The sequence below is a fragment of the Furipterus horrens genome, unplaced genomic scaffold, assembly GCF_987537825.1.
Source record: "Furipterus horrens unplaced genomic scaffold, mFurHor1.1.pri manual_scaffold_5, whole genome shotgun sequence".
NCBI classification, from domain to species: domain Eukaryota; kingdom Metazoa; phylum Chordata; class Mammalia; order Chiroptera; family Furipteridae; genus Furipterus; species Furipterus horrens.
In genome coordinates this window covers 139,092,217-139,107,034 of record NW_028327175.1, presented here as the reverse complement: position 1 = coordinate 139,107,034, position 14,818 = coordinate 139,092,217, and the positions used below count along the sequence as shown (strand labels likewise).

Genomic DNA, 14,818 nt, shown 5'->3' with positions numbered 1-14,818 from the left:
AATGAGTAAACTGAAAGTTTGATGAGAAACATTATATTTACATAGTTGTAAAAGTATCTCCCCTGAAGATACTTATAACAAAGGGAAAAGATTAACTTTTCCAGGCTGGCAGGACCTATCTTACAGTGATCAAAGTAAATATAATCAATAAAGGACAAATCAACATTGAGTGTCACTGACAGGATGCAATAAAAACATAGACAGCATCACTTTTGTGATATGCCTGCCAAAACTGAGTATTTATTTAATCATGAGGAATAATAAGAAAAACCGAAATTAGGGATATTACTTTGCAATTCTGCAAAGTAATTTGTCTTTAAAGGTCACGAAAAGCTTTGACAATGGAACTGCTCTAATCTGAGGAGAATAGAGACACAGCAACTAAAGACAACAGTCATTCTCAACTGAATCCTTTCATTAAAGTATCCTTCAGTAAAGGATATAATATAACTGGACAACTGCTGAAACTTAAATGGGATCTGAGGCTTAATTGGTAGTAATGTCACAATGTTAACTTTCTGATTTTGATAGCTGTGTTATGGTTATACAGGAGAAGGTCCTTGTTTACAGGAAATCACACTGAAGAAATAGGGAGTGACAGGCATCAAATTGGCAGCTTACTGTCAAATGGTTGAAGAAAATAATTATTTGTACCAGCAATTTTTCAGTAGGAGACAGACTGTTTAAAAAATACATCTCCCTGTACCCATTCAACATAAAAAAACACTCAACTAGGAATATAAGGGGACTCCTTCAACCTGATAAAAGGCATCTATGAAAAAGCCAAAGCTAGCAGCGTAATTACTGGTTGAGACTCACAGATGTCCACTCTTGCTACTTCCAATCAGCTTTAAAACTGATCTGGCCCAGGATCCACGACGACACAGCCAAGCTAATGGCAAAACCAAGACTCGACTCCAGTGCAACTGAGCCTGTTTTACACAGAGCTCTGTTCCACCACAATGTCCTATTCCTTATGTCCCATCCCTTCTCAAACCAACTTGGTTCCTATGAGTAACTCAGAACTGCAAGAAATCTTGGAAATACACTCTGACCTCTAATTCCTTTATAATAAGAAACACACACATAAATACTAGTTACTACTTACATTGATATTTTGAGTATGAAAAAGGAAAATAGTGAGCAAAAATTGAATTGTGTTTATGACTAGGGTTCCCTACGTTCAGGAGCCTGTGTCCCTGGACATATTTATCTACCAGATAGTGAACTTCTATATGTGCCAGACACTGTGATAGGTACCAGGAATACCATTATAGGGAACCCTTGCTCCTTCAGTGCTCCTGGGCCCCGGATGTAACTCAGGAATAGGTAGAGAGGAAAAAAGTGAGAGATTCAAAGATTATACCAATCTTCAAGCTAAAGAAAGAAAATGATAATACCAACATATGCAAAATTAGGGAAATCAACAGGAAGATTTTGAAGGAAGATCATTCATTCAATAAGTGTGTCTGTCAGGCAGAGTATGACATCTTCCCCACAGGGCGCAGCTTGAGTCGCACTTAAAAAAATAAGTCATATACTTTTAATAGGCAAAGAGAAACTATAGTTTTTGGGGGGTGGGGGGAATAAAAGCATTTATAGCTTTTGACTCTAAGAATTTTATAAGTCCCACTTTTAAAAGAAGAAAGAGTAGTGATAAAAATACTAAGTTGCTTTTCAAAATAAAATGAAAGAAGCAACAGAACACAAAAGTAGAGATGTTTAGTAAAAGGTCAGAGGTAAAGGAGTAAAACTATTCACTCTGGGACTGAAAGCTCTTTTGAGATAAAATTGATCACTATCTCTACATTCCTCACAGTGCTGAGCACAGGGAGTGATCACTACAGAACGGACACTCAAATAATGGCTGAACAGAGAAGAGTGAGTGAGGACTGAAGACAAGCCAATTAGGAATACCCTACCCTAGCCTTCAGAACCAAAATACCTAGAAGATCTACCCTATGGAAGGAGAGTGCCCTAGCCCTGTCACCCTGGCTAAAAGGTAGGTTGATCCTCTGGGTACCAGTTTAGGAAACCTAAAATACCAACAGAAAAACAGAAAGAAAACCAATTCTTATGAAAACATATACTGAACTTCTGCCGCCCACACTACTCCCTGGGGAGACTGTACCCAACCCTTTAAGGCAGACGGACAAAATACAACTTTTTAGTGTGTGGACTGGATTAATAATGCTAATTAAAAACACTCGTTTTTCTGGTTAAAGGTATTTTAAAAGCCTGAATCTTAATAGCTAGATAGTCCCACCTTGCACACCACCGTTACCTAAGCCTGGAGAATAGAGAAATGCAGAGTAGAGCTGCCTGCAAAGTGAGAGGACTGATGCCCGGGTGTCTCAAGTGATTGCCAGGGACTGGGCTATTACCTCCAGGCTCTCCAATCATTCAGATAATTCCAACAGCCCAAACGAATCCAACTTGGTTGAACAGAGGACAGTGATGCTGCTTTTCAAATGAATTGATCTTATGCAAATGTTTTTAATATCATCTCTTTCTCAATAGGTAAGAATAAACAATGAATGCCATAACACTGGCAAAAGCAGTATGAGAGCTCAGGCTCTGGCACCAGACGGACATAGCCAGCTCTTCCAGTAAATGGCTTGGCTAGTAACCATCTCTCTTAATACATTCTTTCAACCATGTGGGACTGATTACCTTCCCTGGCTTGTATGGCTCAGTGGATTGAGTGCCAGCCTGAGAACCAAAGGGTCACCAGTTCGAATCCCAGTCAGGGCACATGCCTGGTTTGTGGGCCAGGTCCCCAGTTGATATGTGATTCTCTCACATATCAATGTTTGTCTCTCCCTTTTCTCCCTCCCTTCCTCTTTCTCTAAAAATAAATAAAATCTTTAAAAAAAATACCTACACCCTGATCCTTTTTATTGGACCTGTATTTTCCTTAATAGCCCCAGCCATTCGTTTTTAGTGTGGAGCATTCTAGATGGTTAATTTCATTCATTATGCTTTAAATCTTCTGAATTTCCCTCTCTGATGATAACCTTATCTTGAAGCTCTGGTTGTTCAACCCATGCCCTGAACTTCACCAATGAAAGTAAAGAGCAGTGGGAGAAAACCATAGAGAAAAATCTAATTATAGTTAGTTTTATACAACTAAAAGGCTGTGCTTTTTTTGAAATCACAAATTCTATACACTGGAGACAATATGAAGCTAAACACAGCCTATTAGCAATGAATTAAGAACAAATATTGTTCTGACCTGAAGGAAGCACAGGGACATACCTGGCCTATGCTTACCATCAATCCTCTAAGTCAGGGATCTTTTTGCATGTTGTAGCAGGAAACAAGTCCCACAGATCCTTCACTTGCATTTTAAGCCTTCTTAGTACCATTACTGTCATCCTAGTCCAGGCAGTAAAGACTAAGTCCCAACCGCTTCTTCGCCTCAGGTCTCTCCACTCCCTTATATCCTGCACACCAGCCACCAAATTAATTTCCTAAACTACCGGTTTCATTAGACCACTCCTCACCTCAAAAGCACTTAATGACTCCCTACCTCCTATTCACTGGAGAAAGCCCAACTACAATTCAAAGCCCAGGCTGGCATTGTCCTATTTTTATAATACAGGATTGTTTCCTCTTAATTCCCCCCACAGAAAAGACTCCAACTAAACTAATCTGCTCACTGCCCCCCCCCCCAACAAACAGACTAATCTGCACCCCTGGGCTGGATTACAAACACCCCTGACCATCCTCCACCCCCTCTTGCCTTTCCTTCAAAGGTCAGCCCAGACCGCCTCTACTATCTCTGCCTCACACTGTGCTCCTCAGGCACACACTGCCCATGCTGTCCATCTTCTGATTCCCTTCAAACATCCTTTTTCGCTGTCTGGCAGCCCAATCTGTTCCAGCCAAGACCAAGTTCCTCGGAGGCAGACCACAAACACAGAGCTTCTATCACCTGCACTTGGTAGGTCCTAGATATTACTAAAACCAGAAGGGTTCAAATGATGTGCAACAAGAGAATACTGCCCATCTTTGCCAACTTCCCTTTATTTACAAGAAAGAGTCTTTAGCGTTCGCTACACGGTTGAAATTTTCTAGTACACACAGAGCGGCGAAGTGCAGCGAGCACGCCGCCGGATGGCAAAAAACCTACGTCCCGAGCTTGGTTTTTTTTGCCACAATCTCCGCAATTGTGCGGATATCACACAATCTTTCTGGGCATCGGCTAGTGCAAAACAAGGGAGCTGCTGTGATGGATCCCAAGGTATCCTTTCCCAAATTCCCCTGGACAGGAAATCCAACACTCGTCCATCCGCTAATGCAGACAGACGCCTGCAAACTTTCACGGTTCCCAAAGCAGACGTTTCTACGTAGTAGTGAAAACTAAGTCCCCACAGGAAAAAGCAGGGCTGAAAGGAAAGAGGTGTCCCTGGACCCCAAAGCAAGGGACAGTCTGCTCAGATTCCCGGCCCCTTCAGGCAGACTGGCCGGAGAGTGGCGCGGCGCGGATCCCAGTGGCCCGCCAGGGTGACTCCGTCCGCTCCCGTGCAGGCGCTCCGCGCCCCCAACACTTATGACACACGCCGCGTGTCCCCGGGTCATGGCCCCCGTCCGCTATCACCGGCCGGAGGGACAGCCGTCGTCTCCCGGCAAGGCCCCTCGTTCCTGCCGGGCGAACTGCCCTTCTGAGTCCTGGAGAGACCCCAACACCGCCGTCTGGGCCTCCGGCCATTGGGACTGGCAGCCGGGGGAGGGGGGGGCGGCAGCGGCGGCGGCTTTAAGTGCTGAATCACCACTTTGCAACCCGAGCTCCAATCCACAGTGACCCGTGGGCCCCGAGGGCCCGGGCTCCGTGCTCTGCTTACCCACAGAGGTGCTTTGGCGGCGACAGGCGGGCGCTAAGGACTGAGCGGAAGGTGCTGGGCAAAGCGGGGTGCAGCAGCCACGCTAGCAGGTACCGCATACCCCAGCGCAGCCGCTGGGATCACAGCGAACGACCGCTTCCTTCTAGCGCCGGGAGCCGGCCTGTCCCACTGCGCATGCTCAGTCCGCAGCACCGCGCCGCCTCCCGGGAGCCACCAAGTGGCCACAGCTCCGTGTTTTGCTAGGCGCCCGACTGGGCGGGGACCGCGAGCGTCCCAGGCCTAAGCCCGCCGGCTGGATCAAGTCTGGCCGGGGAGGTGCGGGAACCTAGCAATCGGGCTTTCCCGAGAGTGTCCCGCTTACTCACACCAACACAGATGAGGGCGGCGATGTATATTTGACTGTGTGTATGTGGGGCAAAGGTGCTCACCAGTACTGTGAGGGCACGAGGGTCCCTGTTGGTGGACGCATTCCCATTGGCTGTCACCCAGGCCGTGCAGGTGTTGGATCAAGGTGCGCCAACTAGGCTGCCTCCCTGAAAGAGGAATCCGCTGCTCTGAAAGGCCCGAGGGCTCCCTCTACAGCACGATGGGGACGTGGACCGCTGGCGAGGGGTAGATGGTGGAGGATTGGGGGGTAGTTAGACCACCGGCGTCCACCAGTGGGAGGCCCAGACCCTGCCAGAAGTTTCCATCCTGGGGAAGCTAGCTGCCCTTTAAAGAGCAAGATGGATATGGAACAGGCCATGGCTAAGTAAGGCTTTTGTGGACTTTTAAATTCAGGGTAGAAACTACTCTTTACTCGTATTGAAATACAACCCATATATGCATGTAGTACAACTATGGTCAGTGTACTTAAGTCATTATTTGTAAGACAGGACTTTTTCTCCTGATGGCATTATGGTATTTTGCATCCAAGAACAACCTAATTAATAATTCTTATGGATTTGACTTTGTAAGGAAGAGTGCGATTAGGGATGGTGATTTCCTAACTTAAGTGCTTTTAGGTTTCTGATCTGGTATACAGAAGACTGCAATAAAAAGCAGTGCTCTGAATCCTATCGTTTGCTACAAATGGGAATTAGGAAGAGGATTTCCTAATCAAGTGGATGGTTCTTCAAAGAGGTAGAGGGGTCTTCTTTACAATAGGGTTTCAGCTAAAGGCAAACTTTGGATGAAGGAAAACGTACTGGAGATGAAGTGCAACATAAAATTCCACCACATTACATTCTAGCCCCTGTGTTAGTTTCTTGTGGCTGCCATAACAAATTACCACAAACATAGTGGCTTAAAACAATAGAAATTTATTGTCTCACGGTCGGGAGTCCAGAAGCCCAAAATCAAGATGTTGGCAGGGCTGCACTCCCTACAGGATCTTAGGGGAGAATCCCTTCTTTGCCTGTTCCAGCTTCTGATAGATGCCGGCTTTCTTGACTTGTGGTCACATCACTCCAGTCTCTGTCTCCATCTTCACATTACCTTATTTTCTGCAGATCTTTTCTCCTTCTGTCTTTTATAAGGATACTTGTCATTGGATTTAGGGCACAACCAGGTAACCCAGGATGATCTCATCTCCTCCTTAATTACATCTGCAAAGACCCTTTTTCCAAATAATGTAACATGGGCTCCTGGGATTAGAATGTCAACATATCTTTTTGGGGGGCCACCACTCAACCCACTAACTACCCCACCTTTCCAGCCTCTACCCCCACCATCTACTAACTCCAATTCACACAGCTGTCATAGCTAATTAATTATTACAACAGCGCTCTAGCAACTTTTAAGCCCTGTTGAAATGGCATTGCCTTTACAAAACTTCCTTATTGCCATTCCTCACATACTCCATTGGAAGAAACCGCTCTCTGATCTGAACTGCCAGAATATTTTGCATTCAAAAGGCACTTATTTGGATCTTAACCTTCCATACTTGTAAGAAGCAGTAGATTAGAAATGATGTTTTAGTCATTTTTGTATCTCACCTGACAGCAAGCAGAGTACTTAGTTAGTGCTTGTCAAATATATGTTTTCTAAATCTGATTAAGCCTGTAGATGTAACTACCTTTTATAGGAAATACAGGGAACAGTAGTTAAATCACATTTTAAGGATATAAGCAAAATTAGAATATTTGGGACACTATAGGACAAGTGACCCTATTTCCTTGACAAATGAATTGCAAAATAAAAAAGAAAGGAGAAGCCTATGAATTAAAGGGGACTTGGAAGTGACAAGCTATGACAAGGTATTTATTATGGGAAGCCGGGTTGCTTGATGGTGGCAAATGTAGCTCAGCCCCAGAGTGGAAAACCACTGGGACCATGGTGGCACGCAGGACCCACTCCACACACCGGTTTTCCCATGGGGAACCAGGTTTGCATTTCTCTAATAGTTAAAAGCTTGCTTTCTGCTACAGGACTCTTTGATCCTGGGCTGAAAACAACAGATGTCCAGCATGTAACCTTGAAGGAGTTTCTTAGGGCCTATTCTGGGCCAATTTCTAAGAACAGAATGTGGCTAGACAAGTTATCCTTATCATCCATGCATGTGTAATATTCTTTTCTCTAGTATGTAAAAGTAATAATCATATAAGGCAATGATTGGCACAATAATTCACAATTTTCTTGGATGTAATCTACCTAAGAAATCAAAAAAAGCCTGTTGAGGCAGGGGTAAACTGCGCTTTCTCCTCTAGAAAGTGGCCAGTTCTGTCCCCTCTTCTCCACAGGATTCTTGCAGTTGCTGTGCATTTATTCCCTCATCCACAATGCCGTGGACTCCACTGGTCAGAAGTCTGTGACATCTGGCACCCGAACAGGGACGATTAGAGGTTTCGAACCTGTGTTGTGGACCACGCATCAACCACGGGTTGGAGTACGCACAATCAGCTCCAAGGTAAGGGCCGAGAACACCGAGTGCTTGCCGGTAAGGTCATAGGGCGCATGAAGATAAGAGGGAAGGGGACATTTCCCAGACCGCCTCTTGCGGCCCTTTCAATTTCTGTCTCTTTCCTTCATTTGCCCATGTAAAGAAAGCACATAGTGAATGAGTGTTTCAGTCTTGACCAGACTCCGAAGATCACTTTCAGGAAGCAATTAGTGTCAGTCATAGGGTTTATATGAGAGCACTTGGCACTTGCCAAGCTCCGAAGATAAAAGGTACTTGCTCCCCTTGGCTTGAGAAATCGGGTGCTCCTACGTGAATTGGAGGCTTGCGAGGGGTGTCTGGGATCAACTCCCAAGACGGGTAGTGGCCTTACAGGGACCCCCAAAATGTTTTAAGATAACTTTTGGCTTGGCCGGTAATGCGCGATATAAAGATTGGTAATCTGGTGCATTCGAGCCGCCCGTCACAGTTTTAGACACTTGGGGGAGAAACCGAGACCCATAAGCAGGGTCAGGGTACCTGGAATCTCCGGCATCCCTTCCTGACTGTTTCACATCAACAGTACATCCTTGCCCCACTACATTAAAATTCCTCAGTAGCTAGCTAGCTAGGGCTCAGTGCAAGTGGAGAAAATCAAAGAGACTTAAATTAAAAGCAAAACAAAATAAACTCATCATTTAAAATGAGCTCAGGTTTATCAAAAGAACAAGAAGTTTACCTACGCCTGTTGCAGCAGCTTCTGCACGCAGCAGGATGTAATGTAAAACAGCAGCATCTCATTCAACTTTTACAGACTATTAAAGAATACTACTCTGCTTTTCCTGATAAAGGGACCTTGGATATTAAGATTTGGGAAAAGGCAGGAGATAAGCTAAAATCTCTACAGGATAGTGTTTCTATTAAAGTTCATCTGATTAATTTACTGCATATTGCCGTAGCTCAGAGCTCTGTGATCTCAGAAAAACAAAGGGAAAGTAAGGAAAATAACTCAGGTTTAAAAGACACCGCAGCTGTAATAGGAGTAGAAGAAGGGGAGGGAGAAGGGGACATGTGGAAATTTGCAATCCCTGTCAAGCGATCAGCTCTGCTGGCCCCTCCCCCCTGGGATCCTGGAAAGTCAGAATAGCTCTTGCCACCTCAGGTGGCTAATACAGGTCCGCCTACTCCTGCCTGACCCAAACCTTGACAATTGCTTAAAAACTAAGGTTTTGTCTAATAAAATAATTATATATTGTAGTATATTACTCAAATACTAAACTAATGTTAAAAAATTCATGTCTCTCAATACTAAGAACTGAATTTTTGGCAGCCTATATTAATAGTATATACCTTTTAATACCACTTTAAATAAAGTCGAATGTCACTTCATAATATATATTCCTTGATTGACAGAATTTCCAAGTTTTAAAATTTACAGGACTTCCTTATAGCCTTGGGGTATTTCAAAGGGCCCCTGAAATATCTCAAGGATTTATTATTTTCTTCTTTCCAAAAAGATGAAAACTCTAGACCAATCAGGCTTAATACATTTCAAAACACTTGAAAAGCTTTCTCAAATAAGGAAATTTTACAAAAATCTCCAAAAGTCTACAAATTCTAATTATTTATAATCCTAATAATTATTTTAGAATATTATATTGCAAAATAACATATATTACAACATATTTAATCACATAAGTCTTTAAAACAATAACTAAATTCTAAACCTAAAAACAATTGGCTAATACCTTTGCTCATTTATAGCAATCTATAGCCCAGGCAGGCTCACAAGTAACTCCTAAGAAAGTACAACAATCAGAGCCTTGGCGACCTCAAGTGCTCCAAATTAATTCTCTGAAGCCTTTAACTTTCAATAATCTCCAACAATTGTCAGGCGTTATCAATTAGCTAAGGCCTAGCCTTGGTACTGGTTTGGCTCAGTGGATTGAGCGTCGGCCTGCGAGCTAAGTGTCGCTGGTTCGATCTTCCAGTCAGGGTACATCAGAGAAGGAAAACTCTGACTCCAAAAAACCTCCGCTGCCTTGCGGCATACCTCTTCAGGGGAAAGGCTAAGGGAGTAAACCACGACAGAAAATCCGGAGCCGGAGTCCCTAAGGCGGTTTGACGTTATAGTCAACACCGGCAACTCCTGCGGCGCACCTGAAACGAAGCTGTATTGACTCCGTCTTTCCCTTGGACCCTTCAGCTGCGAAGAGAGGGGGGGTCTGCTGCATGGGCAACAGCAGACCCTCCATATCACCCTGCCCAGGCTCTGTAGCTTCAGCTTCACTGGAGAGGACACTCCAGCGTCATCGCAAGATGTCGATTCAACACGGGAGGAGACAGATACCGTGTCACTCCCGAGTCGGACTGCACAAACATTCTCGGCGGTGCAGATAGACTCTTAAGAAGCTACACCATCGTCTCTCGAGACGGACGGCTGCCGACGACGAGCCTTGGTACAACTACCCACCAGCTTACTCATCTTTTTAACACCCTTAAGAGAGACCCAGATTTAAATTTGTCTCATACTTTATCTCCTCAGGCTCCAAAAAAACCCAACTATTATAAACCAGCATATTAAAACCAGGCAAATAGAAAGAATTAATCTTTCTTACCCCATCAGGCTTTTCTGCTTTCCTATGTTATGCTCCCCTACAGGACTTCTTAGACAGCTGCAACTGCAGCTCACTTTGATTAAATAGTTATTTCCTTTCCATCAACCTCAAAAAACTATAACTACTTATGTCTCCACCCTTTACCAGCTAATAATCAAAGGACAAGATAAAGTTCAGCAATTATTTGGCTATGATCCAGGGGTATTCACTTTCCCCTAACTCAAGTTTATTTACAACAGCTTATTAGCTAGTCCCTAGATTTTCAAGGTGCAATAGCTAATTATGTTAAAAAACTTGAAATCAATCATCCTCCAGATAAACTTTTACAAAGTATTCCTCAATTAAATCTACATATTAAAAGCAAAATTAGTCCTACCCCAATAACTAAAACAAAAAGTGTGTTTATAAATAAATCAGAAAAAGAAACTAAAAAAGAAATAAGAAAAAAAAGTAAGCATATAAGTTTTTAAAACATGGTAAATTTTAGAACTAAAAACTACAGTCCCCAAAACAAGCCGTGCCAAACTTGCTATCTCCCCTGTCTTCTCTAGCCTCTGTAAAACTGTCAAAATCATTAAATAATAAAAACAGCCCACTTTTAAACACACTAAAGGAATACAGTAATCACCAAAAATAAAAAAGTTTCTCTTTTTCTAGCAGAAACGGGAGAACACTCTACACTCCCAACTCCCTCCCAGGAAATAGCTACCACTGTTTAATCCCTTAATACTCCCCTGGTATCTTAGAGAAATAGGCTTGTCTCTACTTTTTACACAAAAAGTCCCAGGTTTATAACATCATCAAAGATGAAATATTATTCCAGCAAAGGCCCTGTAACTGGGGATCTCCACAGTCTTACAGACTCAAAGTCCAGTTTATGAGTTATTATGTAAATTAACCATTTTGCACAAGTTTGTTCATTGCAGGTTTATTTATCCACCTAAGGAGCTTCTGCGCCCGCTCCAACCAGGGGACCAAATCTTACTGAAGGCTTGGAAGACTCAAGGCCCTGAATAGCAGCTGGCTAAACATTAGACTGGTTCCTGTGACATCCTATTGCAGACCTGTATTGATCAGGAAACCCCGGCCCAACTCTCTACCATGGAATCGACTGTGCGGTAGCTGGGAGAAAGACAGAATACACTGGTCACTAGACAACAACTCACCTGTAACCGCAGATTCTCGAGACTATGTGTCACCCCACTAAAATAGAACTCTAGTCAGCATTCCTGAGCTGACATATAACATCACTTACGGGATGCTTTTTCCACCATCCTAAAAGGCCGAATTGATCGGCTACAATTTGAACTCCATCAACAACTTATGGACATTAAGCAGCTCACTAAACAAAAGGTTTTTCAAACCCTCCATGATAATCTCAGCTGGCTAAACCCAAAAAATTGGTTTGATGGGTTTAACCTAAGAATTTGGCTCCTCAGAGCTGCCGGTTGTTTATTTGTTTTAACAACACTCTGCATGCTTCGCTGCATTTGCAAATTATTTTCCCAGAGTTGTAAGAGGGACCCCAAGTAGCAAGCTTTGTAGGTCTCACTACTAAGACCAATTTAACTAAAAACAAGGGGGAAGATCTGGGAAGGCGGGGTGCTTGGTGGTGGCAAATGTAGCTCAGCCCCAGAGTGGAAAACCACTGGGACCATGGTAGCACGCAGGACCCACTCCACACACTGGTTTTCCCATGGGGAACCAGGTTTGCATTTCTCTAATAGTTAAAAGCTTGCTTTCTGCTACAGGACTCTTTGATCCTGGGCTGAAAACAACAGATGTCCAGCATGTAACCTTGAAGGAGTTTCTTAGGGCCTATTCTGGGCCAATTTCTAAGAACAGAATGTGGCTAGACAAGTTATCCTTATCATCTATGCATGTGTAATATTCTTTTCTCTAGTATGTAAAAGTAATAATCATATAAGGCAATGATTGGCACAATAATTCACAATTTTCTTGGATGTAATCTACCTAAGAAATCAAAAAAAGCCTGTTGAGGCAGGGGCAAACTGCGCTTTCTCCTCTAGAAAGTGGCCAGTTCTGTCCCCTCTTCTCCACAGGATTCTTCCAGTTGCTGTGCATTTATTCCCTCATCCACAATGCAGTGAACTCTGCTGGTCAGAGGTCTGTGACAGTTTATAAAATTTTATATCTATGAAAGGGGCCAGCAAGACCAAAGTCAATCTGGAAGAAGAATCTGTACCACTTACACTGCCAAATATTAAGTTACTATAAAGTTATAGTAATTGAGATAATATCATCATGACCTGAGGGCAGACAAATAGGTCATGTTAAACTGTTCAGTAGTATCTATTAAAGCTGCACATAAGCATACATTATGATGAAGCAGTTCCACTTCTGGCTATGTACCCAACAGAACTAGAATGTTAACAGCAGCAAAATTAATAATAGTCCCAAGCTGGAAACAATAGAAATGCCTATCAAAAGTTAAATGCACAGGAAAAATAATCTGGGGTATTCATACAATAAACTACTGTACAACAAACAAAAATTACACTCACAATATGGTTGAATCTCACAAACATGGTGAAAAAAGCCAGCTCCAATGGAGTATGTACAGTATGAGTGCATTTATATAAAGTTGAAAACCAGTCAAAATGAATCTATAGTATTAGAAGTTACGTTAGTGGGTTACCCAGAGGGAGGCAATGACCGAAAAGGAGAATAATGGGGGAGGGGGGGAGCTTGTAGGATGTGTTCTATGTAGGCATGTTCATTTTTTGAAAATTAATTGAGCTGTACACTCATGGCTTACTTATTTTTGGGTTTGTAACACTTCAGTAAAATCTTCCAAAAAAAAGATAAACTTCAAAAATGCAAAACAACAAAGATAGAGACATAGTAACCAAATGAAATATTTGATTCTTGCTTGAATCCTGATTTGAACAAACCCATTGTGAAAAAGAAACATGAGAGTCGTGACCAGTGTGGCTGGGTTGGTTGGGCATCTTCCCACAAAGTGAAAGTTTGCTGGTCTGATTCCCAGTCAGGACAGATGCCTGGGTTGTGGATTCAGTTCCTGGTTGGGGCACATGTAAGAGGCAACCAATCAGTATTTCTTTCTCACATTGAGGCTTCTCTCCCTCTTTTTCTCCCGCCCTTCCCCTCTCTCTAAAATTAATAAATCCTTAAAAAAAGAAAAAGAAAAGGAAGCATGAGTCAATCAGAAAAGAGCACTGACTAGGTATTTGATGATATTTTATGTTAACTCTGGGGGTATGTTAGTGACTCTGTGAGTGTGTGTGTGTGTGTGTGTTTAAGAGTCCTTTGAAATATATGCTGAAATAATATGATTCCTAGGATTTGGTTCAGAATTGTTTAGTGGAAGATGAAGGAAGAGAGGAAAGTATAGATAAAACAATATTGGCCATGAACTGATAGTTATTGAAACTGGATAATGGATGCCTGGGGAATTTATTATTCTATTCTCCTTGTTTTTATATATATTTGAAATTTTCCATGATAAAAAGTTTTATAATGTTTGCTAGTTTTAAGTATAGCACTATGTTAATCAAATATAATACCTAAAAGCAACATGAATTTTTAAGAATGTTTCTAAGTAAGTGATTTGTTAATTATAAATTGTTTAAAGTTTTCCTAAATGACTCATACTTGCTAGTCCTTAAAGGTAAGTGTGGAGTACTTTGTGGACAGTGTCTGAACTATTAATGTAAAAATCTGTCATTGTTTTCCACAGTTAACACAACTCTTGATTTCTCCATTCAAAAAACATGAGCCCATGCTTTAGATGTTGAGGCAACACTGAAGAAAAGAGCAACCAGCTTCGTATTCTTGTGGGGTTTACACAGAAAGACAGAAATAAGTAAATCAATACTTATGTATAAAGTGATTACATAATGTGATTAAAATAATATTAGGGTAACCAGGGTGGGTTTTCCTGCTCTCCAGCTTCACCCAAGGGGCTTTCCCTCCATCATCACTGGGGAAGATGGCAAAGATCTCACCATTTGTATTGAGGGGGCTTATGCATGTCCTGGACAATTTAGGTGGAAGCTCAGGGCCTAGGGTTGAATGTTGGAGCTGCATAGGCAGTTATCAATGGAGAGCCAGTTTCTTCGGCCCTTCTCATGGGCTAACTCTCCACCAGATCCTCTCCTAGGATTCTCCTCCCCCAATCTTTTTTTTTTTTTTTTAATGGCTCCTGATTTCCATCAGCTTCTTCTTCCTACATCACTTTCTCTCCATCCGATGTCCCAGCCAGGAGTTCTCAACTAGAGTTCGAAAGTTGTTGAGGGCCGGTCATCTGCTTCTCCTTCTGTCACTGTCTTGCTTTGGGCCTTTCTCAGCATCCTCCCTTAAGAAACTGATTTGAAAGTTGTAGACACGAAATATTTTTTCTCTTTGCATTCCTGCTATAAGGACCCTAATTCTCCTGGACACCTTTAGTGTCTAGGAAAGGTCTTAAAGTGTGGCAAATAAGGAAAAACATGGAGAGTGAAATTTCAACATTT

At 42.5% G+C, this 14,818-nt stretch overlaps 1 protein-coding gene across 4 annotated transcripts in view; it reads right to left on the bottom strand.

Moving 5' to 3' along the window:
• IDE (insulin degrading enzyme) overlaps positions 1-5,016 on the bottom strand; it is an 88,457-nt gene extending 83,441 nt beyond the window's left edge. For all 4 annotated transcript variants that reach the window (XM_090277963.1, XM_090277964.1, XM_090277966.1 and 1 more), the window contains exon 1: positions 4,848-5,016. In XM_090277963.1, coding sequence (XP_090134089.1) covers positions 4,848-4,945 — 98 coding nt within the window. In that variant the 5' untranslated portion in view covers positions 4,946-5,016. The remainder of the gene's footprint in view (positions 1-4,847) is intronic.
• Positions 5,017-14,818: the final 9,802 nt, after the last annotated feature.